This window comes from Melanotaenia boesemani, chromosome 6 (assembly GCF_017639745.1).
Source record: "Melanotaenia boesemani isolate fMelBoe1 chromosome 6, fMelBoe1.pri, whole genome shotgun sequence".
Classification (NCBI taxonomy): Eukaryota; Metazoa; Chordata; class Actinopteri; order Atheriniformes; family Melanotaeniidae; genus Melanotaenia; species Melanotaenia boesemani.
In genome coordinates this window covers 30,710,738-30,734,541 of record NC_055687.1, presented here as the reverse complement: position 1 = coordinate 30,734,541, position 23,804 = coordinate 30,710,738, and the positions used below count along the sequence as shown (strand labels likewise).

General features: G+C 38.0%; 1 protein-coding gene across 2 annotated transcripts in view; it reads right to left on the bottom strand.

The window, feature by feature from the left end:
• Positions 1-10,225: 10,225 nt before the first annotated feature.
• The window catches only part of bckdhb (branched chain keto acid dehydrogenase E1 subunit beta), a 73,084-nt gene continuing 59,505 nt past the window's right edge, over positions 10,226-23,804 (bottom strand). Inside the window, exons 10-11 of one of the 2 annotated variants that reach the window (XM_041988003.1) lie at positions 12,691-12,842; positions 10,226-10,682 (exon numbers count right to left, since the gene is read on the bottom strand). In XM_041988003.1, the coding sequence (XP_041843937.1) occupies positions 12,702-12,842 (141 nt within the window). In that variant the 3' untranslated portion in view covers positions 10,226-10,682; positions 12,691-12,701. The remainder of the gene's footprint in view (positions 10,683-12,690; positions 12,843-23,804) is intronic. The other variant, XM_041988004.1, reaches the window with a different exon arrangement.

Here is a 23,804-nt window from a genome sequence, read left to right as displayed (position 1 = left end):
TGGCTTTACCTGAGGAACTTGTACTACTACACGTGTACAGATTATTATTATTATTATTATTGTTGTTGTTGTTGTTGTTGCTATTAATAATAATAATAATAATAATAATAATAATAATAATAATAATAGTAATAATAACTTTACAAATATACAGTAAATAATAATAACACCAAGTAGCTATCAATGAACTTTTGGTGGATTTCAGTCCATGCTTGGTTAACTAAGTGTACTAGTTAAACCATGAAGTCCTGCAGGGAAGTTGGTAAATGTGCAGACTCATATGACTAACATCAGAACCTTTTTTATTTGACAGTGTGACAGTAGGTTAGCCTCGAGTCCTCATGCACTTTACAAACAGTCCATGAGTGTGACTCTAACTGCTGACTCTATGTTGGTCATGCTCCTTTTCCCATGCATGTAATGTAATAGTAATGTCCCAATGACAGAGTGCTTTAAAGAGAAGTTTAAACCCTGTGAACCTTGCATTAATTATGCATGCTTGTCAGATGGTCATCTTAGATGATTTTTTATACACCAATTAGTTATGTTGACCTCATTAGAGACAGCCAGTATGATCCTTTGGTTTAAAGTGTTCTTTAAGTGTTTGCCTTGTAATAAAAACTTAATGTGACATATTTAAATAGTTGGAGTTTTTTTATGACTGTAACATTTGTGGCTAGAGAAACTAGCAGAATATATTTCTAATATGGTGAAGATGTTGCACAAGACGTGATGTTTCCTCATCTATAATAGAGTCATTTAAAATACTGAAACTTGAACAGGTGGTTTAGACGCCTTCATCTAACAAAAGGAAAGTAAAAAAGCAAATTAAAGAGAAACAAAATTAGGTGTAAAATTAACTCTATTAGATAGGAAATGAACTCTGGTGCCCAGGATGTAACTCTACCCAGAAACCTTTCAGCCTTCAAGTACAACATTTTTTTACTGATTTTAAAAAGGGAAAAACATGTTACATAAAGGCTTCACAAGATACCTTGAAATTATTCTCGTTGTGTTTCTATTATTATATTACCTTACACATAAACTAAGAAAAGCCTGCCTAAGAATACAAATTAATACATTAAATTTTATAAAACCTTCATGAACGCCCTCTGTGTTAAGCACTCAGAAGCTTTCTATATTTCTACTGTAGGTGCATTATTAAAGCAGTTTTCTGCCCACTTATGTGTTTTTGAGAACCAAAATAAACTAAAAAAACAATTTTCACTTTGACCAAAGGGACAATGGCACAATCTGACCAGGATTTCCATCCAAAATTATGACAAATGTAAATGACATTTTCAGAAAACCTGTAAAAAAAATTATTTCCATCTTCTGCTGTTTGTAGATTAATTATCGTCTGTTTATTTAGATAAATGGTTAGTGCCACTTATACTTCAGTCCAAATTCTTGGCATGGTGGAGCATGTAAAGAGGCTTACAAACATTTTTTTCTATTGTTGCAAACCAGCTGTCATTTTAAAATGCATACCAACAGCTGGATGGGAACACAACTTATGGGGATTCCTAACCAAAATCCTTTAAAGTGCTGAGTTCAAGGCTTGTGCATCACAAATACTGTGCTCCCTTAATGGTCAGACTGGGGCAGATGGTATACATTTGTGCCGGGTCTTATTTCACAGACAATAACGAGTTGTTTCCCATCAAACTGAAGGACAGAATCCCTGCAGAATGGGGAATTACTTAGAAACAGAATCACTATGATGTATGAGTGAACACTCACTCAGTTATGACAGGAAATTAGAATAACTTACATCAAATGTGACTAAACAACTTTTTGTGTCTTAAGAGATGTCAGTGGTACATAGAACATTGGGTCAAGCAAACGACTAGGCAAAACAACCTCTGCTGAACCAAGTGTGGTTTGTGCCTCACTCCAGCCTCTCTCCATAGCAACCATTTGTCAGACTCAACAACCAGAATTAAAACCTTCATTTAACTTTAAACAAAAAAGGACTTTTAAAAAAGGAGGATATGTGTGTTGATGATGGAAGAGACGTTCTTAGTATCCAGTCCATTTGATGGAAAGAGGAAGACCTGATCTGCACACAGGCAGATGTGCATGTGGTTTGTGTTTTAGCGCTGTTGGGACTGCTCGGCTGGGTTTTAAAGAGGCAGTGGTCCGCAGCTTGGAAACACAAACAGTATAAGCTGTACAGTCAACTCTAGCTTGCATGGCATCAGTGAACTAATGTAAAGTGCATGTTTTGTGTGACTGCACACTGCTGACATGTAAATGTTTGATAGGGTAATGAAGCTTTAGATAAACAGTACAATAATTCCTGGTGTTCTGATTTGAAGAAGCAAACATTGGAGTTCATGTTGTTGAAAGCCAAATAAAAGCATCATATAAGAGCAGTAATTTATATGCTGTAAATTGATATGACTGATAAGTCAACAAGAAATAATCCTGGGAAGTTCAAAAGTAGATTTTCTACTACCTCATTATATTCTTCTTTGTGAAGCACAATTGGCCACAATCTAAGAAAATGAACTCAAAATGGATCTGTATCAAAAGACCTAAAAGCATTCTCCCCTATTACCAGGAAGTCATAAAATGTAAGCTACATACTGTTTTATATGAGCATGCTCTAGCTCTGACAGGACAAAGCTGAACTGAATGATCTGTTGAGACCTGATACAAAGGGAAAGATAAGAAACCAGACTTGGTTGCCAAAAAACTTTGAAGGGGAAAAAGGCATGAATAACAGTGCTTGGACAACTAGATTGATGACTCTTTAACTATATATCGACAGACTCTAACATAAGACCAAAAGTTTGCTTTTAGCTTGACATCAGAAACATGTCATATTTAGTCTGTTTTATTTTCTTTTTTTTCTTTTAAGTGGGGTCTTTTAATTTACTTTTGATTAGTATTGGTCCTGTAGGTAAACATCAGTATTGCAGAGAACAGTAAGGAATTCTGAGTGGGGCCACACAGGAGCAGAATTTTCCCATCTGAAACACCTCAAAGCTTAAAAATATTTAAGTAATTTGAACAAATGGTATACCTAATTAACATTATACTGTTTTGCTTTGCATCATAAAATTGTGTAGGTGCTTTGTGACAATAAATGACAGAATATTTGTTTCAGAGTGTCTATACAGTTTATAAAGTGACCAGCTATGCTAACCTAGCTAACATTAATAAGTAATATGGTAAAGATTTCTCAGATTTACAAAGTGTAGGAGTCTTAAGTGGTGAACTGCAGTTCAGTGGTGTCAGGTATGAAGATGATAATCCATATTGGTCTACTGTCTTCATGTTACGGTGCGTCTGTTAGTTAGCAAGCTTTCAGAAGTTACTTCAGTTGGTATTTAGTTTAAATAATTGTAATTTTTGAACAAATTAATTTATGTGATTATATAAATCTATAGTTTGTACAAATATAAAATAAAAATAAGTTTTAACTTTTAAAAAACACAAGACCTGGAGGATGTTTAATGCAAGGCTGACAGTGTGATACAACAGCATCAGTCATTACGCTCAACTCACATGATGTGAACAGGTTAACTTGGGTCTGGGAGCAGGGACACGCCGCAACCACACCTCTAATCACCTGGTCCACCTGCTTATACTCAGTTTACTTCTTCAGCTTTGTTTCTCTGGTTCTATCAACTCCACACTTAACATGCATTGTCCACTATACCCCTTCCTTCCCCCTCATCCTTCTCTGTTTGGGGGAGGAATAAAAATTCCTTTGTGTTTAAAAACAGTAATTATCTCTCAAGAACTTTTCTGTTTATATATATATATATATATAGATATATATATATCTATATATATATAACGTTTAATGTCTGCACTAAGAAAAATAAGAATATTTGTTTCTTTGCATTCTTTTCAATTTCTTGGGACAATAACTACATTTAAAGAAATAAAAAGAAACAATTTGGTTTCTTAATTTTAAAAGCTTAAAAGTTTTAGAAAATAATGGCATAAAAGGCCTGCATACCTAACAGGGAGAGGTGGAGACAGCTCAATCAATAAGTAATTATTAAAATAAAAAAAAAAACAAAAACAAACAAACATAAAAAAAAAAGCAGCATTTTTCTTATCAGTGAAAATAAAGAGATTTCTAAGAAATGAGTTCTTGAGTCAACAATGTAAGAAAAGGGCAACCAACCCACAGTGATGCTGAACTGAAATGAACCGATTTGGTCTCCAACAGACATTTTTCTGTCTACCACACTTTATCTTTGTCATTTTGCACTTTAACCACAGGACAAACTAACCCAAGCTGCACCTTTTATGATTAACTATATAGATAAAACACCCAATGAATATTGGATAAACACAATCATAGCAATCCCATGAACGTGTAATGATGCTGTAAAACATGCCTCTGCGACCATTAAAATGCACAAGAGGCCACATGACAGGCTGAGTGGTTCTATAATCTTCAGTAATGTCTGGTTGTATGACTTGACATGCACCACGGCATCTTCACCCCCCGTGGCTTCACGTCGGGATCTACCACCCCTGGTTTTTGCGTTTCATGTAAATATAGTGTGTAATGACACACTGTCAGAGAATAGATGCTATTATGGCCTTCCTACCAAGCAGAGGTCATCTTTGCCACCCCACCCAAAGGAGGGGCCACCACACCACCATGGTTAAAGGCGCTGTTTTGACCAAGACCAAAATGACATATATGATTTTATCTTCACATTTTCACCAAAGTTTGTGGCAAAGAGTGTTGAATATCCCATCAGAAACTTTATAAAAGATTCATCAGATTAGTCACTGATTAGTGGAGTTTTGATGCAAACGCCAAAACCCTGAAAGAAGCCTCACTGGTCCATTAGGAGGGAGTCCATTCAGTATCACTAGGCTTATAAAAAATGAGAAAAGTTATCCACCTTTGAGATATAGGTTTTGATCAGTTGTATCCTTAAATTCAACATCACAACCAAACCAAATGTTTGCAAGCTACAGTCTGAAATACGTGCAGCCAACTGGTTTAATTTGGCAGCACAATGGATTTCTTGGTAACCCAGAAAACAGCAGCGATGCTGTTTTCTTGTGCAGCACACAAAGCCGCTCCGGTCACTTTAAAGTTCTGTTAACAAAGTTTCAGAAGCAGTTACTCCAAAAACAAAAGAAACCAGTAAATATGCTGCACACATCCTGATCATTGTAGTCAAAAAATGATTTCCAAATAACACAAGGGAAACCTGTGTGAGGAAGAAATGTTCAGAAGATTTTCCAGATGGCTGTTTTACATTAAAACCTGACTGTTTCTGGTGTGCAGGTTTGAATTTAAGCCATCCTGTCGGGGCATTTGTGTTTCACTCTTCTAACTGTAAAAGATCCCAGTCGGTGCCGTGAGGAAAACATCACTCTGTTAAATTTTTTTAGCCACACTTTGAAGTAGGTTTCACCTTTCACCTAAACACCATTGATGAGGTAAGTTCAGCATTAAAGGTGCAAATTAAAAGCAAAGACCTTGAGGCACGGGGCCATCTGGTCCGTCTTATGCCTCCAGTGTATGTTTCATTAACAGGGGCTCCACAGCATGAGGAATAAATGAGCAAACAAGTAAAACTGAGCTTAGTGAACACTGAGGAGTCATACTATTTTAAAAGAACCACCACCATTTAACGTAGTGTTATCACACAGCTAAACAGCAGTTTCCTCATGTTGCTGCAGTCTTTGGAGACGTGTGAGGAATAGTAAGGCAGCACAGCCGTCTGGGTCAAGGTTCCCAGTCTTAATGTGCACCAGATAATGACTGAATTATATAAAGGCTCACATGGGAGTGGGTTTAAGTGTCAGGTAAGAGGCAGATCAGAGGTGCAAAAGTCATCGGCCCTTGGAGGCCTTATTTATAAAATGCTGTCAAGAGAGAGTGTGGGGAAAAATAATTTTTTTTTGTCTTTTTTAAAGCTTTCAACAGATTGTGATGCAATCCAGAGATGCTGCTGCTCCATAGTAGGGCTGGGCGATACTGCTAATTTTGGTATTGATCCGATACCAAGTACATCCAGGGCAAACATCACCAATACTGATATTGTTACCTTTTACTTAAAATTTCACAATCATTTAATGATTTTGCCTGTTATCTGTCATTTTTATTATCACAATCAAACACAGTATAAATATTATTGTCAAATAAATCATCTTTTATTAATAAACTGAATGGAAGAACCAATGAAAACAATTTAAGATTTTTGTTTGTAAACAATATCAATTAACAAAATCATCAGTGCAACAAAATAATTAAATGACTCTGTTATTCCCTTTTATCAAACACAACTGTTTGGGAAAATTAAATGCAAAAAGTAAAACCTACTATTGTTCTGATCTCATTCACATTCTTTGGCTTTTTTTCCTTAAAAAAAAAATCGATCTCATCATGCTGGTATCGGACGATATCGATACTAGCCTTGGTATTGATACTATCAGTATTTGGATTTATCTGCCCAGCCCTACTCCATAGACAATGACCTGGGAAGCTGGTCATCTGTACAATTCAATAAGTAGAGAAAATCATGTTATTCAGTCATTTTATGCAAATTTAGCCTCTTTAAGCATGTATGCAAGCTGCATCTGCTGATGTGTCTATACTTAAGGAATTTCAGATAGTTAGATGGAATGGGTCTGTGTAACATGGTCTATGTTGCCACATGGTGCTACAACCAGACTGTTTTTGAACCTGCCATTAACCGTTTTGCTAGAGAAACATTCTGCAATGTACACGGTCTAAAACACACTTCTTGCTCTCATCGCAAAGACATTTTGTTTATGTTGAGTTTTAGAAGGTGAAAAATGTATTTCTTCTGGTAGTCACATTTTAGGTAGATTTTATACTGGTCAAGAAACCTGCTAATATCAGGCTTCTGAGCGAAACGGGAAACATTTAATCGGTTTTCGGTCCAGAGTTAAATGACTCTCCTGTAGATGTGGTGCGCTGCACTCGGCCACGGCGGGAACATAAGGCAGGAGATTACTGGCTAACTTTCATTGAGGAATGCATCAAAAACGTCCCACATTTTCTTTGCAAACTATATCGACAGATGCTGACGTCTCATATGGTAACTGAAACTGACAGAGATGGAAATAAAAAGAGATCAGATTAATTGATTTATGTTATTTTGTTGTTGTTGTTTATTTTTATTTATTTATTTAATCTGTAGTAAAGACAAGTGGAAACATATTCTCTGTCCCGCTGTGTGGTTCTGGTGTGTATTGTCCAGTTAAAAGTAAATAACCAGCCTGATTATTTCAATGATAATTAACAGGAAAAAGCCTGTAGGACTCAGTGTGTTACCATCCCTTATGTTGTCTAGTGAGACATGCCTTTTTGGCAGCAATTACAACTACTTTTGGTTTACTTTGTTATCAATAAATAAAAAAATCCACAATAAACCTGCTGCACCAATCCAGGCCTAAAATAAAATGATTAGGGTTTGTACCTGGTGTATAACATGGCTTAAAGTCTATCAGGCTCATCACTGGGTCAGATTTTCATGGAAACATGTTAGATGCATCAGAAAATTGCTTAAAATGTGTTAAAAGGGCAGAGAACTGTGTTCTTTTGTTCAGGGTGTTTTGGTCAAATTTCTATGATGCAAAGTCCTCCAGAATGTAAGTTACAACTCCACAATCTTACCAATAAGCCTGATGCAATGCATTAGTTTTAAAGTAGCAAGTAGTTAGCTAAGGGTGCATTTCGACCAACCTAAATGGCCTTGAGCTTCTTTTTTTTCTTTCCCCATAGGTGCTAAAATTTCATTTCAACTCTGGGTCTGTTTTTTTTCACTACTTTGACCTGAGTATCAGCATAGTTCAGCAAATTAACTATTTGCCTTAAATGTGTTGAGGAGGGGGGTAGGCTAGCACTAACACGAGGTTTAGAGCCACAACACAGGCGGTGTGCTTCAGCTTAATTCAGTTGAATCCTGGTGATGTTTCACATTTCTATGAAGGTTTGGGTTTATAATAAAACAGTCAACGATTCATTTCTATTGCTAGGGCTCATCATCTCTATTCCCTTATAATCTCTAAATTTGATACATTTCTGTGTGTATTATTTTTTTTGTTTGTTTTGTTTTATTTGTGCTTTTCCAACCTATCCTGTGGTATAACTTAAAGATAACAGGTTCTAGAAGCTGTGCTGGAAAATAATCAGATTTGATAATACTGGTCCAATCAGAAATGTTCAGCTCTGTGAGCTCAGTAAATGGATTTTTGGGGCAAAGCAAAGCAATCATCCACAGGATGAAGAGTTGAGGATTGCCACCAACACCAGCAGGTGGTGCCTCCTTTTCCAGTTGGTATTTTTTTTTTTTTTTTTTCTCACAGACAACAGGGATTCATGGATATACTGCTCTGACTGCTAATTTTTTATGACTTTAAAATTTAACTTCAGAAATTCTTTAAGAAATTATGTTTAAGAGATTATACATCTCAGGACTTTGCATTTTATGACTTTAACTATTTAGGGTTTAGAATACTGGAGCTATACAAGAGTAAATGTTAAGAGTAATTCTCAAAAAGATTAAGCTAAATTATTTAAGGTCACACATAAGTAAATGTATCAGAATGGAAATATCATCTCTTTCTTTATTAGTAGAAATGCACTGCTCACCAGTCAGCTCCTCACCCAGCTTTGCCTTTAGTCATCTCCACCTAGTTCCCCCATTTCTTTCTCTGTCTCATCTCAAGATTATAACCCATGCTCCTATATTAACTTGTTTAGACTACTGCAATTAACTTTTCGTTGGTCTCAGTTGAATCTCTCTAGATCGGGTCCAGCTGGTCTAAAATGCAGCTACTCAGCTTTTAACAGGCCACTGGCTCCCCGTTTGTTTAAAGCTGATTTTAAAATTCTTTGTTTGTGCCTCCACAGTCTCACCCCACAGTATCTCTGAGACCTCCTTCAACCCCACACCCCTTTGCATTCCCTCAGGTTAGCAGACCTGTCACTTTTAACCATCCCCAATACCAAGAAGAGACTTAGAGGTGACCGAATTTTCTCTGTAGCTGCACCAAGACTGTGGAACCAGCTACTGTTGTGGCTGTAGTTCAGGAGGCTTATGCTGACTACATGTCGAAGGGTCCTTGAGCAAGACACTTAACCCCAGGTTGCCTCCTGATGTGCCTATCGGGGTATGAGCGCTTTGAGTGGTCAAGTTGACTGGAAAAGAGCATTTTTCACACACAAGTCCATTTACCTTCAAGAAGGCCTCTTCAGTTGCTGTTTTTAAGTCATCTCTTGAAACAATTTTTTTCTCTTTGGCTTTAAAGCAGTTTGAGGTGTTGGCTTTTACTATTTTCTTCTTATTACTTACTTGATTTGCTTTTAATGTATTATTGTTTTTATGTTTGTGTAAAGCACTTTGGTCAAATGTGTCGTTTTTAAAGTGCTATAAGAATAAAGTGGAGCTAGCTAATTTCTCCTCTAGCTTCCTCGTTCCTATTCCTTCCTTGGTTCCTTAAAGCTTGCAACAAAAAAAAAGCCCCACTCAGCAAGTCGTCAGGAGTGGTTCCTCTGAAGTTTATGGAAACAAAGCAGCTGTTAGCCTTCACCTCTGAGGTGGTGCTTTAAACATTTTTAGTTGCTGATTTGATCGCACTGATCAGTGATTTTATGTTTTGTAACATGAAAAGCATGTTTAAGTTGATTCCTGGGGGAGGTGGTTTTTTAAACTCACGCAGTCCTGAAGAACTTGATCCTTTATTGATTAGATCGATCTATAAACCAGGCACATCATTAACATATGGCTAACAGTACCATTAAAAATAGACTCAATCGTGACCAAAAATGGTTATTTTAACATAATCGGACCCAAACTTCCGCTGAATAAGCAGAACACATTTTACAATCATATAACATTTTTTAAGGTGTGACTGGTTTTCTTATGACTTTTTTGACTTTATGACATTTAACTCAGCCATTGTTTCTGGACGGCATCTGCTGATAGAAGCAAGAAAAAAAAACTCCCAACTTCTGGGCAACAGTTTTGCCAGGATTCAGGATTTCTCATAGTAAATGGGAACAGTTGTTCTAAAATGGTATCTGAAATGATAAGACATGCATTTATAAGTCCCAACAAGGACCAATAACACTGACAGGATGAATAGCTCCGAAGGGATTAATAAAGTATTTCTATTTACATGATGATCTCATAGTCAGTGTGAACTTTCATTGTTTCCTTAAAAAATCTAAGGAAAAATCAGAAAAAATGCAAATGCAAAATAACTGTGATTGCTTTATTTTATTTTCCATAAAAACCACAGATTCTTTATATTAGTACAGTACAATTAATTTCATGTCTAACTAAAGATTTGAGCAGGGGTGGACACATTCAACCAAAAGTAACAGCACAGATAAAATGAGTCACAAATTCAACCATATTCTGTTTTCCCCACCAGATCCGACGTCCACGAGGAGAAAATTCCATGTGAACAGCTGAAGTTGAGCTGATAGGGCCCATCAAGTAGTGTCTTCCTTGCAAGAGAACAAGGCTCTTTAAGCTGGAGATATGGTAACAGTCTTTCAGATTGAGGATGCAGAGGGACATGGAGGCCATCTGGATACTGCTATGTGATTGGATGGTGAACAAAGTGTCTTTTCCTGGCTCCTCTCCACTGGCTGGATGAATGAAGAGGAAAGATGGAGAGAGTAGAGTTCGGGGTTATACCAGAAGTTGGCTCTGAAAAAGGAGAAATGGTTCAATAAGTGAATAACTTGGCAATCCACAGTGAATGGCAGATGAGGGGGAAAAGCAGAGCTGGATTGAGATGGTGAACAGTCTCAATGAGAGCAGACATGTGTTGGATTCAATCAAGTATCTAATAAATGCCTCATTTTCTTTTCTGAGCCAATGTGTTAAACGCCATAACTCAAAATGACAGTGACAATTAAAGAGGAATTATGAAACAGTCTGGCCCACTGACTGTCCCATGGCAGAGCAGTAATCTTTACTCCTGCAAATAATAAAACACAAATCTTGCGCACACTATCAGATACTCAGTATCAGTTTACAGAACTCTGTAGGCATATCCATGACGTGCACACCCTGTTAACACTCATCACTAAAATCAGTACTGGGTGGTCTGATTACAAGCCAGTAGGTCTAAATGCAGGTGTGAAAGCACCTGAAACAGATGCTGCAGAATTTCTCCACACTGGCATCAGGGTGGCCACATACTGTATGAAGAGTACTTACAAACATCCCTGACTGCTCTAAAGGCACTGCAATCAGTGGCGCATGTAAACACTGTTTGAAGAGTTTCAAGGCAGTAATGTGCCTTTGTTAAGACTAAATTAATTGTGCATTTTTAAGCCAGTCTGCAAAGCATCTGAGGGATATCAACAATAACTTAGTTCATCAGTGTATGAACACTGTCCTACAAGACCAGCTAGTTAGATTTACACATTCGTTTCAAACAAGATGAGCCTGAAACATGAATGAACTCTGCAAATTACACATAAAAGACTGTTGGAGGTCTTTATTTTATTAAAAATTAAATCTTAAGAATTTAAATCCACAATTTTGGGACTTTTTCTCTGGGACTGTTTCTGCTGTTTTGAGGTGTAAATGCTCACACATGGGGTTGACTGCTTGCTTCACTCTTTATATGTCTTCCAAATCAACAAAACAGCATGAAAACATGTAAAGATTAAAAACCGGCATCTGTGCAAATCTTCTAATGTAAATACCATTTCTAAAGCAGAACTTTAAGCATCTTCCAAGTGTTAAACAAGTGGCTTTCATTTAGGTTTACAGTCAAATCCAAGAAAAAGAAAGAAGTAACATTTCAGTAAAGCAACTACTTAAGAGAACTAAACTGTCTGCAGATTAGAAATATTTGTTAGCGTTTTATGATTTCAACAGGTTTGATGAAGCTTCACTGACTTCACTCATGATAAGTATAAGAATAAGGTCACTCTTCATGTGAAGTTTGACATTATCATAATATTTCATTAACTAGAATGAACTGACCTTTCTGTATATTGCAGGGAATTTAAAGAGGTTTAAAAAAAAAAACAAGCCGTACATACTGACGTGTCTGAAAACATGTTGCACTGCTGCATCAAGTCAGTTCCATTTTCTTTTTGTAACTTTTAAAAAGATCTAAAAAGCTGAGACAGTGCAACTCTTTTCATCTAAAGTCAATTAATTTCACACAAGAAAAATGTTTAACTCCTGAAATGCCCCTTTAAACAGTCAGAAGCTGTTATTTTTTTTTTAGTTTGCAATTACATTTGACTTTTTAAATTAATTATTTGATGGTGTTTTAGAGCTGCTGGTGCTGAGTTAAGGTTTCCTAAAACTGTTATTACATATTCAAATATGCCAATTCAAATAATGACTAACAGGCAAACCAGAAACATGATCCCAGTTTTGTATATTGCCTAACGCTAACCTTAGACACCATAATAGCCCTCTGAGTAAGCTAAATTTGGACATTAAGAGCCAGTTGAACCTTTTAGCTGTACTTATCTGACCAATTTGAAATGTATATTTCCAGTTAAGCATAACATGTAAAAAGTCTCATTGTGACTGATGGCAGGTCATGGTGGAAACCCTTTAAAACCTTCTCCTACAATAAATATATACTATAGTGTTGTTGGCTGGCTTAAAAGTATAAATAAATAAATTAATATGATGCTCTATAATAAATTTGCTTTCCAAGAAGCCATCAGAGCTTTTCTACCTTACAGGTGCTCAGTAGTTGATCATCCTCCTGATTGCATCAAAGCACTTCCACTTGTCTGGGATGTAGAAGGGCTCAAAGATGTGAGGGAAGGGGGTGTCGTAACCACAGACCCTACTGATGGGAGCCTCTAGGTTAAGGAAACACTCTTCCTGCAATAAAAAAAAACAAACAAAAAAACAAAAAGAGAAAGAAAAAGAAAAATTTGAACAAACATTATAGGTCAAAAATAGTTAGGGCTCAGATATCAGACACCAAAGCCAACTTGTTCACAGGTTGATTCCTTTAGGTGAGTGTAGTCAAAAATAGAGGCCATAATTTTCTGATCGACAAGCCCATAACTGTTTTGTTTGCATAGTACATATCCACATGGCTCTAACATGTTTTGTTTTCAAGATGCAGGCATGCGCCTGCAGACTAAACCTTTGTATTCTGCCTGAAGCCTGTAGAGAACAATAAAATTGTGATGTAATCTGTAACAGATGCGTCGGTATGACAGCAACCCTTCGGTCTGAATTGCAGAACAAGCTGCAACAGAATGGCGCTACTAACCAAGACATCGGTGTGCTTGGTAAGAATTTTTGGTAAAGACATTTTCAGTGTCAACGGATATAATTTTCCACTTGAATGTGTCAAACATTTGGATTAGTATAAATTTTAAGATTTTCTTTTGTTTTTATTTTATTTTTATTAGCCTGTTCATTTAACATCCTGCACAGATGTGTGTGTTTTAATTTTTTAAATCCACAGTAAAAGTTCAAAATTTACTGTGTATTTTTGGCATATTCAGTAAGAGAAACAAATGAAGGGCAGAATTTTGTATACTTAGTGGATATTAGAAGGAAACTAATAGAAATGAATGACCTTTTTTTTAAACAATAAATGCTGTGGTGTTAAATGTGTCAGTGAGCCAAAACTAAATTTGAATAAGAAGATAGCTGATTTGACAGAAATCGTTGTGTCCTTTTTCTAACAGAATCAGGATCTGTGAGACTCAAAGGAGCTTTCAGTCAGTTTGCTGTGGAGGTGTCGTGATCATATCCCTCTGAATCCCAGCTGACTTGACTCAGGAGCTTGGCTGGAGGATTTTACCTAAATTATAGTCAAATTTTTTTATTTTGCTCAAATAACCTCCTCCAACCTTTTATTTACACAGCTGCTTCATTGTGCTCTGCCACAATATCAAGAAGGCGGATGACTTTGTACACTACAAGTAAAATTGTAATTTTAGGGCTTAAAAAAAAATCCTTTTTATCTATAAATTGCATAACATAAGCCAAAATGACTCATTCCAGCTCAGCAGAGCGGGCCAGTACTCAGGCAGTTTGGCTGAGGTACAAAACAAGCCACGACTCGTGTCTCTATATTAACTTCTGACCTCTTCCCGTGGAGACAAAGCAGAGGAAAGCTGGCCAAAACACTCTAAATGGGGCAAACCCCCTGATGTGGCATTTGGATACTGAAGAACTTCAGATAAAAGTGACCTGCAAACAACTTCAGTAACCAAAGCAAAACCACACAAGTCGACTCGCGTGATGTTTCACGTCTCCACCGTCTCTGTGCGACGTGCAGCATCACTAACTCAGCCACCCGTGTAATCCCAACATTACGAACCCACCAACTGGCTGCCATGGAGCGGTTTGACATTTGGCAGGGCAGGACTTGTATGTTTCACACTAGCTTTTTCATTTCTAATAAAACATCTGGCAGAGTCCAGGGGAATGTCAGGCTTGATGAAGGAGGCCTTTTGTGCTTTCACAGCCTGTAAAAATCCAAAACAACAAGAGAGACAGACGGGAAAACTGGAGCAGCCGTTTTCTGCACTCCCCCCCCCCCCCCCCCCCCCCCCCCCCTTTTTTTTTTAAAATACATTATTTATGAATGCGAATTTTAGTTTTATTTGTTGTTGTTAACCTATGACTCAAGTTAAACTCAAGTACAAAAATCGGTCCCATCATAAGCAAATCAGCATGAACAGCTAAACACAGATGGCGTGAACTCTGCAAGAGGGGCGTCATGTTTGGAGATGTATTCTCATATCAGTTAGCAAACTTTTGTTTAGAAGAGTGGTTGTTCATGCATTTCTCCATCATTACACACCTCACTATCTGATGTGATTGCAAACTTTTTTATGATCCCATCAAATCTCTGGTAAATGATACCCTGACAACACTTTTAATGCGTCACACTCCTCAGATTTACTTGCTGGTTCATAAATGTGGGATTTAAAATCAAGTATAAGCAGTGGGGGAAAATCTGATGGAGTCCTAGCCTCCTCGATGGGGTCCTTCTTATTCACTATATACAATGTTAAAAGTTCTTCATCATTAACTTTTTTGCTGTTGCAATTGTAGCTTAATTGCAAATTTAGGTTAGTTTAAATTTCTTTAAACCTCCCTAATTTAACAGTGATGGTAAAGAAGGAACTAGCTGTCAGTGAGCTAAAAATCAGGAGAAAATATTCAGAGCCAGTAAAGAAAGCAAACTAGTTTTCTTCATGTATTTTTTATGAGACTAAAAATAGAAAATCAAAGGGGAGCCCACCTGCTTTATGCTGGGCTTCCTCCTGCCTGGTTGCTGAGCCCAGTGCCCTACAACTGGCAGCCTGCTCCACCCAGTTAATTAACTGTGATTAGCTTTAATGAATGTGAAGCAACTTGTTCAGCAAACACCCCTCCTCTTCCCTGCTGCGTTTCCTCCTTCCCTCTGGACTCGAGAACAACTTGGAACGGATTCTCTCCAAACAGACTGTGGCAGATCCTGACTACAGACACTGTACGATGCAGATAAAAGAGACCATTCTTGATATTTTCCTCCTCTTTTTTAAAATCCCTTAGAGTTGATTTCAGCACATTACCATCATGTACTGACAAATATCCGTGCCCTTGGGCGTCTATAAAGGGTATTACAGCTCAGATGTATATTTGCAACTGGGAGGAAGAAAAAAAAAGCAATTTCTAAAATGTGGGAGGTGAATTCATTGAAAATGTAAAGCTTTTGCTGAACGATGGTGCTTCATTTGCCCCACAACACAGGCAGGGTTCAGTTTGTGCTCACACAGCTTTTAGTGTGACAATGTTTTCAATGTGACAGATTTCTGATGCTGAAGCCATCATCAGAAGCTGTACTTATCCAAATATTGGTTCTTAATGCCTGTACAGCACTAGCATATACCGTAAATAGCACTGAACTGAGCTGATGGGCAATGCTCAGCCTCATGTGCTATAATAGCACATCAGTAGACACGACACTGAAAAATACCGTCTCAAGATCTATTCTCCGACTGCAGACAACCAGTCAGACAGTACCGTGGAGTTTGTTCTTTAGTCTGGATCAGATCTGTAATCTCCTCTAAATAAATTTACTGGCAGTGGGAGGAAAGTACAGTAGTCTGACTGCCTGCCACCGCAACTGGATAAAGGAAGGCCACACAACTCAGATTTCATTCAAATCGCTGTTTAGTTTTTTGAAAGTGCATCATTATATGTAATATACTTAAATGTCAGAATAAAAATATGTTAACATGGCAGCATGAAGAGCCTGTGTCCTGCAGTGGTGCAGAGTTTAAAAATACCTCCCAGTGGGGGCTTGGAATCACAGTGATCGTATTGTGCCTCCTGTTGTACAACAACAACAAAAAAAAACAACAAAAAAACAAAAAAAGATAGAAGCACCCACAGATTGGGGGTTGCAGTCAAACAGTAGTAGGACATTGCCAATATCACATTCTGTATCAGCTCATGCCAAACCAGCTTGATTTCAGCTGAAAACTGGTTGTAGCTGGTTGTGTTTGCACAGATTTCTCAATAATGTTTAACTTAATGACACTCTCTAATAATCAGAGATGTAACACCTGGGATGTGGTCTGCACAGCTGCCACTGCTGGACAGTTTAGAAAGACCTTTTGCTATTTCTTCTCTGGGAACATCTTTTCATGTCTAGCTCCTGAGCCCTGAACCCACCCCCCTAACAAGCTAGGATATGGGAGAAATTTATTTGAGTGGTCAGTAAAGAACACTTACTGGCCACTTTATTAGCTACACATTGCCAGTACCAGGCTGGACCCCCTTTAGCCTTCAGAACCTAATTCTTGGTGGCACAGACGGTATTGTAAACATTCCTTAGAGATTTTTCTCCATATTGACATGACAGCATCACACAGTTGCTGCAGATTAGTCGGCTGCACATCCATGATGTTGCACTCCTGTTCCACCACATCCCAAAGCTGCTCTGTCAGAATGAGATCTGAGGCCTTATTTATAAAGCCGTCGTAGGTACAAAAACTGGCGTACGTCAAATATAGTCAACTTTTGGGATTTATAAAAAAAAAAACTTTGCGGGAAAATGTGTCTACCTCCACGGCAACTCTGACCCAGGTGTACGCACAAAATCTGGGAAAACAGGAAACAGCGGCACCAACGGTACAGAATAAAATTGAGGAAATGCTGTGAAATGTGAGACATTTGTGCACAATCCACTATTACCTTTCACACACCCCATGTTCGATGTTGAAGTTGAAATGAATAAAGACGCACATTCCATATTAATTTTCCTAAGAGTGCACGCTCGGGGGGGTGAGGAAGTTTTTCCTCACTTCATTTTTTTTTTTTTTCCTCACTTCATTTTTCTTTTTTACATTAGATGATCACTTTAGCTATAATGATCAGTTGAATATTTGATAAAATCTAGACCAGGGGTGCCCAAGTCCGGTCCTTGAGATCTACCATCCGGCAACTTTTATATGCAATCCTTCTCCAACACACCTCAATCAAATGTCATCTACATGTCATTCAGCTCTGCAGAGGCCTGGTAACGAGCCAGTCATTTGATTCAGGCGTGTTGGAGAAGGGTTGCATCTAAAAGTTGCAGGATGGTAGATCTCGAGGACCGGACTTGGACACCCCTGATCTAGACCTTAAAAAAGGTCTCATTTGTGCCCCCCTTTTTCTGGTCACTGCCCCTGCCTGGCCCCCCATCAAAACCTTTCTAGAGCTGCCCCTGCATATCTGAAGTATAAATCTTTTCTACCACCTATCATCTACTTTTTTAGAGAAGGGTTCTGCCAAAGACAATAGTTTTGAGTAAATATGTGTCAGTGTGAACAATGTACCACTAGTTTCCTTCTCATCTGCTGAAGAATAAATGCAACAAGAGAGATGGTATTTGTGACAGAAAAACCGATCAGCTGATCATGGACAACAGGACAGGGAGGAGAACGGGAGGCAGAGCGCAGACACAGAGAGAACCACAGAGCGGCCTCGTTTATGCAAAACTCCGGGAAAAGTTTTTTAAAACATGCTGGAAAAGTGCAGGTGTTGAAGCCTCTAACTGAGACAAGTGTGGGTGTTAAAACACCATCATCCTCCAAGGGTGTGACGCCCATGGGTTGTCCCATTGATGTTCATTTTATACTAACATCCACCCACAGAGCCAGCCAGCTGACCTTGTTCCAGCTTGCTTCTAGACACCTCTGTGTCCTGCCGCCATATTTGAGAAATGACAGATGTATTGGGTAGAGCCGGACTCATATGGATTTTTGTAAGGGCCAAAACCGATTCCGACACTTGGCAGAAAAAAATTCCGATAACTGATTAATTTAAACAATGTGACAAAAATAACTTATTTATTTTAAATTTGCACTGTGAATTTTTCCCTCCAGTTGCAGTGATGAATTCATCTTTAGATTTAGACCATAGGTGTATGCTATATACAGTATAAGCAATAGAATGAGTGAAGTTACTGGCAAAACATTATTTCTGCAGCCCTCTGATGTCCTGTAATGTTAAATAACATTTTCTCTACTCCATAATTTTCTTTGCTGTGAAGTCAAGACTTATATTAGTGCTGGACGATAATTCAATAACAATATTGATCAACAGATGTGTGGTGTGATAAAAAAAAGGGCCAATAAAAAGTTCATTAGAAAAACACAGTTTCCCTTCTCTTCCATTGCCTTCATGTAGCATAATACTACAGTCATTACTTCCTCCCAACCAATCACAAATGCAGACCCAGGCAATCTCCTTCACCAAGCCCCCACCCCTCTCAAACCTCAACAGAGAGCATGTGTATTGCAAAAGATGTTACAGCAAAGAGAGGTGGAGGAAATTGTCACGAAAAGAGGCCGGGCGTGAGGATAACAATGATCTTATAGTGTTTCTAGGCTGAAGGGTGAGTTGATTTTTGCCTCCAGTTTGTTTTGTTCTTGTTGAGTGGTGTTTGTTTACATGACAGACTAGTCCTACCAGTTTCTGAGATACTTCACGGGTCCATGTGTTTATTTGTTCCAACCTCTGGCTGGATCAGTAAGATCACAAAATCACAGGAGAATTGGAGAATCTTGTGATTCTGCACAGGGCATTTATTTTGAAACTTACCGGATGTTTTACACTGCTCGGTGTCGGATTTCCTGTCTGGCCCTATCTGACCTGCTGAGCTTGACACCTCCTGGACGTGCTGGAGGTTGGAACAAAACTGCGGCGCAGCCAGAAAAAGGCGCACACGCAGCCGGTGGAAATTGGTCATAAAACTGGTAACATGCTATGCCCACCAAAAGAAGCTTTTCTATTTATTTATTTGTTTGTTAAATTTATTTTTATCAAAAGGCTATTTAAATATTTATTATTTTTCTATTTTTTTATTTGATTTTCTGGTCACTTTAGTCCATTTAGACGTCACGTAGGTCTCTTAAGTTGATTTGTTTTTCTTTCTTAAAACCTTTCAGTTATGGTTGAAAAGGTGGTTGAATGAAGGGCCAAATATGAATTCAGTGTTTGTGTGCTCCTTATTAAAAGTAGGTTTTTAAGCAACAGCATAAAATGGCCAGGGCTGCACTTAAATATATTTTACATTTTTTTTTCATAATATTGATATTAATCAATATAATTTTTTTTATTATTATTGATGCTTCTTTTCTATATCATCCAGCCTTTACCTATATGAACCAAAATAAAAACCCTTCTCAGATGTCAAAACATATCGACAGAGTTGCATTTTAAACATTTAATGGTCACAAATAGTCTGGCACTTATGTTATTTCAAAACAACACACTGTCATGTTCTAGTATCTTTTGACAAAGTAAAATTAGTAGTGACAGGACATCATGGCAGTTGCTGAGACAGACTGTAATGTTCATCATTTTAACTTTTCCTCCTCTGTGTTCACATCGCTCTTCCTTAAATGTGTCTCAATACGCAGCTGACGGAGTGATGAACGCTCGGTCTGTACTCTCAGACAACTTTTATTGTTTTATGAGTAATTAAGAATATATCAGCGTTTAATCGGCAAAACTCTGGCCGACTTTGATTATTTTAAAAAGGGCTATTATTGTCTGATTTTTAATCAGTCAGACTGGTATTGGGCTTGTCATGACGCACATGCATAAATGCGTTAAAAATGTTATCGCAAATAATGACATAAATTAGTTACTGTCGTTAACATGTAATTTTTGAAAGCCTTAATAATAACATGAAGTAACGTGATTTAACATGAAAAAATCCTAGTCATGGTAGGTTTTATCCATTTTTTATCTATTCAGTATATATTTTAAGAGGGCTGGTTGACCAGTCACTTTTCAGGTTCCAAATTCAAATGTACCTCAAGGCTTTTTCTGCAGAGTAATGTCAGTACGTCAAATGACCTGGAATGCATGAAATCTGATTTTGATCTCAACAGATAAGAGGGCATGGGTTTGTATTAGTTGTTCTATCTCCAGGCTTTTGGCTAGCAAGTGAAAGGAGCAGTGGCAGACTGCCATAACACATCCGTGCACTCAAACTTAAGTCCTTCAAAGAAGCCTTACTGTATAAACACTGGCCTCTGAGGGGAATTTAGTACATCCACTGATGAGAAAGACATGTTGAGGGGATACCATGACTTTTACAAAGGGGCGCAAAGCCGTGGGCCATGGGCTGCTTCTCATTGGGACAAGCCTGACAGGACTGAGTTTGATTCAGAAGGCATTTATAGCAGAAAATGTGGAGGCCTCCATTCTCACCACCAGCTGGGCTCAAATGGATACGGTAGTCTTTGAACCTGTCCCAGTGCAGCACCACAGCTCCGCAGGAAGTACTGGGCTGATACTGGACTCTGTAGGCTCAAATCACATGGACAGTACAACTACTAGTATAACAAAAGAATCTTCGAAGAAACCCACAAAAAACTTTAAGACTGCCAAGGGGGCAGTGCTTTATTAATCAAGGCAGTCTGGTGATATAAGATTAAGTGGAGAAAAAAAATGTGATTTAAATGATTTAAATAAAACCTTAAGCTACAAAACGACCATATTATTCATATTATGGGGTATTTGCTTTTTTACCAAATGTTTACAGAAGTGAAGATTAAAATTATAGTATTATACTAGTTTTCTGTCAAACTACGGAAAAAAATAGGGAACTTTCTAATAAAACCTGATAATATGCAAAGGCATATGGTTTTTGTAATCTGAATATACTTTATCCCCCCCCCCAAAAAAAACTAAACAAAATTGAAAAAAAAAAAAAAAAACATGGTGATCCACCATTTCTCTCTGAGCATCCTTGGGGCCCACAGAATCACAATCTCATGCCACATCTTCTCTTTTCTATCCAGTGATGTGTCAAACATACAGCAGAGGATGAATCAATGACGCATTACTAAGCTTGACAGTTGCAGCCAAAGCCTAATGTGGGAAACCTGCCCAGTCCTAACAAACCATCCTTAATATATAACAAAATCCTTCAATGGATTTCTCTGTAAGTGGCTGAAGACCTGAGTTAGATAGGCAGTAGTTTAAAACTCTCCAGAAATAACAGACCCTGCAGAACAAGCTTTACTCACAACTAGCTTATGTTTTTATGCCAGGTGTCTGGCCCTTCTGATCCATGTCATTCAGTATTTTGCCTGCCAGGCTCCAACACAATGTAAAGCCCCATTTCCTCTGAGTGGTATTGTTCAGGTTGGTGGGGTATGGTATGGTTAGGAATGGATCAGCTTAGTCAGGTGAGCGTTTATGGTTGGACTTTCGCTAGGTAGCCGGGGTTTAGCTCAAATGCCTAGCATGGCATCATGCTAGTGCAAAGAAAATAAATGTGACACAACTAACAATACGATAGCGAGGAATGTTCGTGTTCACTGTACTGTACCGTTCTTCTATGGATCTACATCTGAAGAGGGTACCATTTAGTCATACTGTGCTAAACTGACCCAAACTGTAGTTGCATCCCTGCATCAGAAAAGCTTGGTTTAGCTTTTCAGGCTGTGATGGTTGTGGTCACGCTGAATTCGTAGTTGTTATTAAAGATTTCATTAGTGACCCAGGTTTATGACAAAGTGAAACAACCCTACAACCTCTTTAATCCGTTCAAGCATCGGCGTCCTCCGTCTCCTGTTCTTTCACATGCTTAGTAACATGGCTGAGCAACTACATTATATGGCGAATTTGAGCTATTTATTTATTTATTTAGCTTCCTCTGTGAAAATTATGAATGTCTGGGCGAGCATTATGTTTTCATTCATGCCTAGCCAAGCTGGGGCAGAGTATAACTAGTCTATCATAAGGGACTGAATGTCCATAAAATATTTTCACGTTGCACTTAAGAACGAGGTGTTAGCAGACTTTGTGATGGGTGTAAAAAGGACTTAGCTCTAGTAGGTTTATTTGAATGCACCATGGAGTCTTTCAGGCTTTATGGCATAAAGCGATGGCGGATTAACAAGGTCTACCTTTACTAGGCCTTGAAGTATGTTGTTTTGGTTCACAGATCCACGTTTCTTAGCCGTGTCTCTTAATGGTTTCAGCTAAGTTCAAAGCTCACAGCCTTGGTCAAGCTGCAGCTGCTGAGGTGAGGAAAGAAAAGAGTGCTTAAGCTATTGTGTCTACCTTCTTCAATTGAAAGCAGCCATGATTTCAGTTCTGGTTCACAATCCATACAGGCAGGATGGAAACAGTTTTTTGGGTAAAATTGTTAAGTTCAGTTGGGGAATGTATTTTAAAGTTACAACAGAGGTTCATCTGGTCTTTATTGATACAAGGCTTGACATGCTTTGCTAACTAAGGCAGATAGTTTTCCTCTGCTGTCATGCCATGTGCTTCTAATCTGTAAAGTGTTAATAGCACAAAACACATCTTTTAACTGGAATCTCTTATCCGATATGAGACACCACTATAGACAATGATACCTTTTATTTGTGAGAATGCGCCTTTGTGTGTTTTATACAAGCATATAACATTCCCTTTGAGGAAGGACTTACAATATAATAATGCAGGGTTTAACAATGTGACTAAGACCCAGAGGTCAAACTTCAACCTCTTAAAGCACAGCTTAATCATGTTAAAGATTTCTCTCCGGCAAAAGCGTTTAAACATGACTCAAGATATGTGAAAACTGCACACCAACAACTTAGATTACCCATTCAAAAAGTAAAGACATGGAAATGAGAAGGATGACTCTCTCACCATTTAAGCCTTCAGAAACTGGGGCGAAAGCAACATTTGACTGACAGTAAACAACGAGAAGATCAATTCATTGATTCAACAGTTCCAAGTCCTGCACTTTAATAAGGAAACTGTTCCAGCTAATGCAAAGTGTATCTCACACATAATCAGTATGATGACTATTGAAGAAGCAAACATAAAAGAGAGAGTTGTCATTGTTCAGAGGCAAATTGCTCATTGAAGGGAAAATGTTTCTCACCACGACAATACCTTACCTTCCTTACCCCACCAGGCAAAGAGTAGAAGTACTTAAAATCAATCTTAAGGCTCAGAAGAGAACTAGGAATGAAGCTCCTCTAGAAACTCAAGCTCTGCAATGATAAACGTCTTAGCTGTGTTTTCATCTTATTTAATTAACAGGATTTACTAAAGATGTCAGGCTGCTTATCAAAACTAATTCCTCTGTAGAGTTTAAAATACCCCTGAAGGTTCCCACACAGGGCAAATATCTATACAGGAACAAACTTAGGCTACGTTCACACTGCAGGCTGAAGTGACCCAAATCCGATTTTTTTGCGTCTATGCGACCTGTATCATATCTTTTCATAACATTCTGAACGACACAGATCCGTGTTTTTTTTTTTTAATGTGACCCAGGCCACTTGGATATGTGGTCCTAAATCCGGTACGTATCTGATC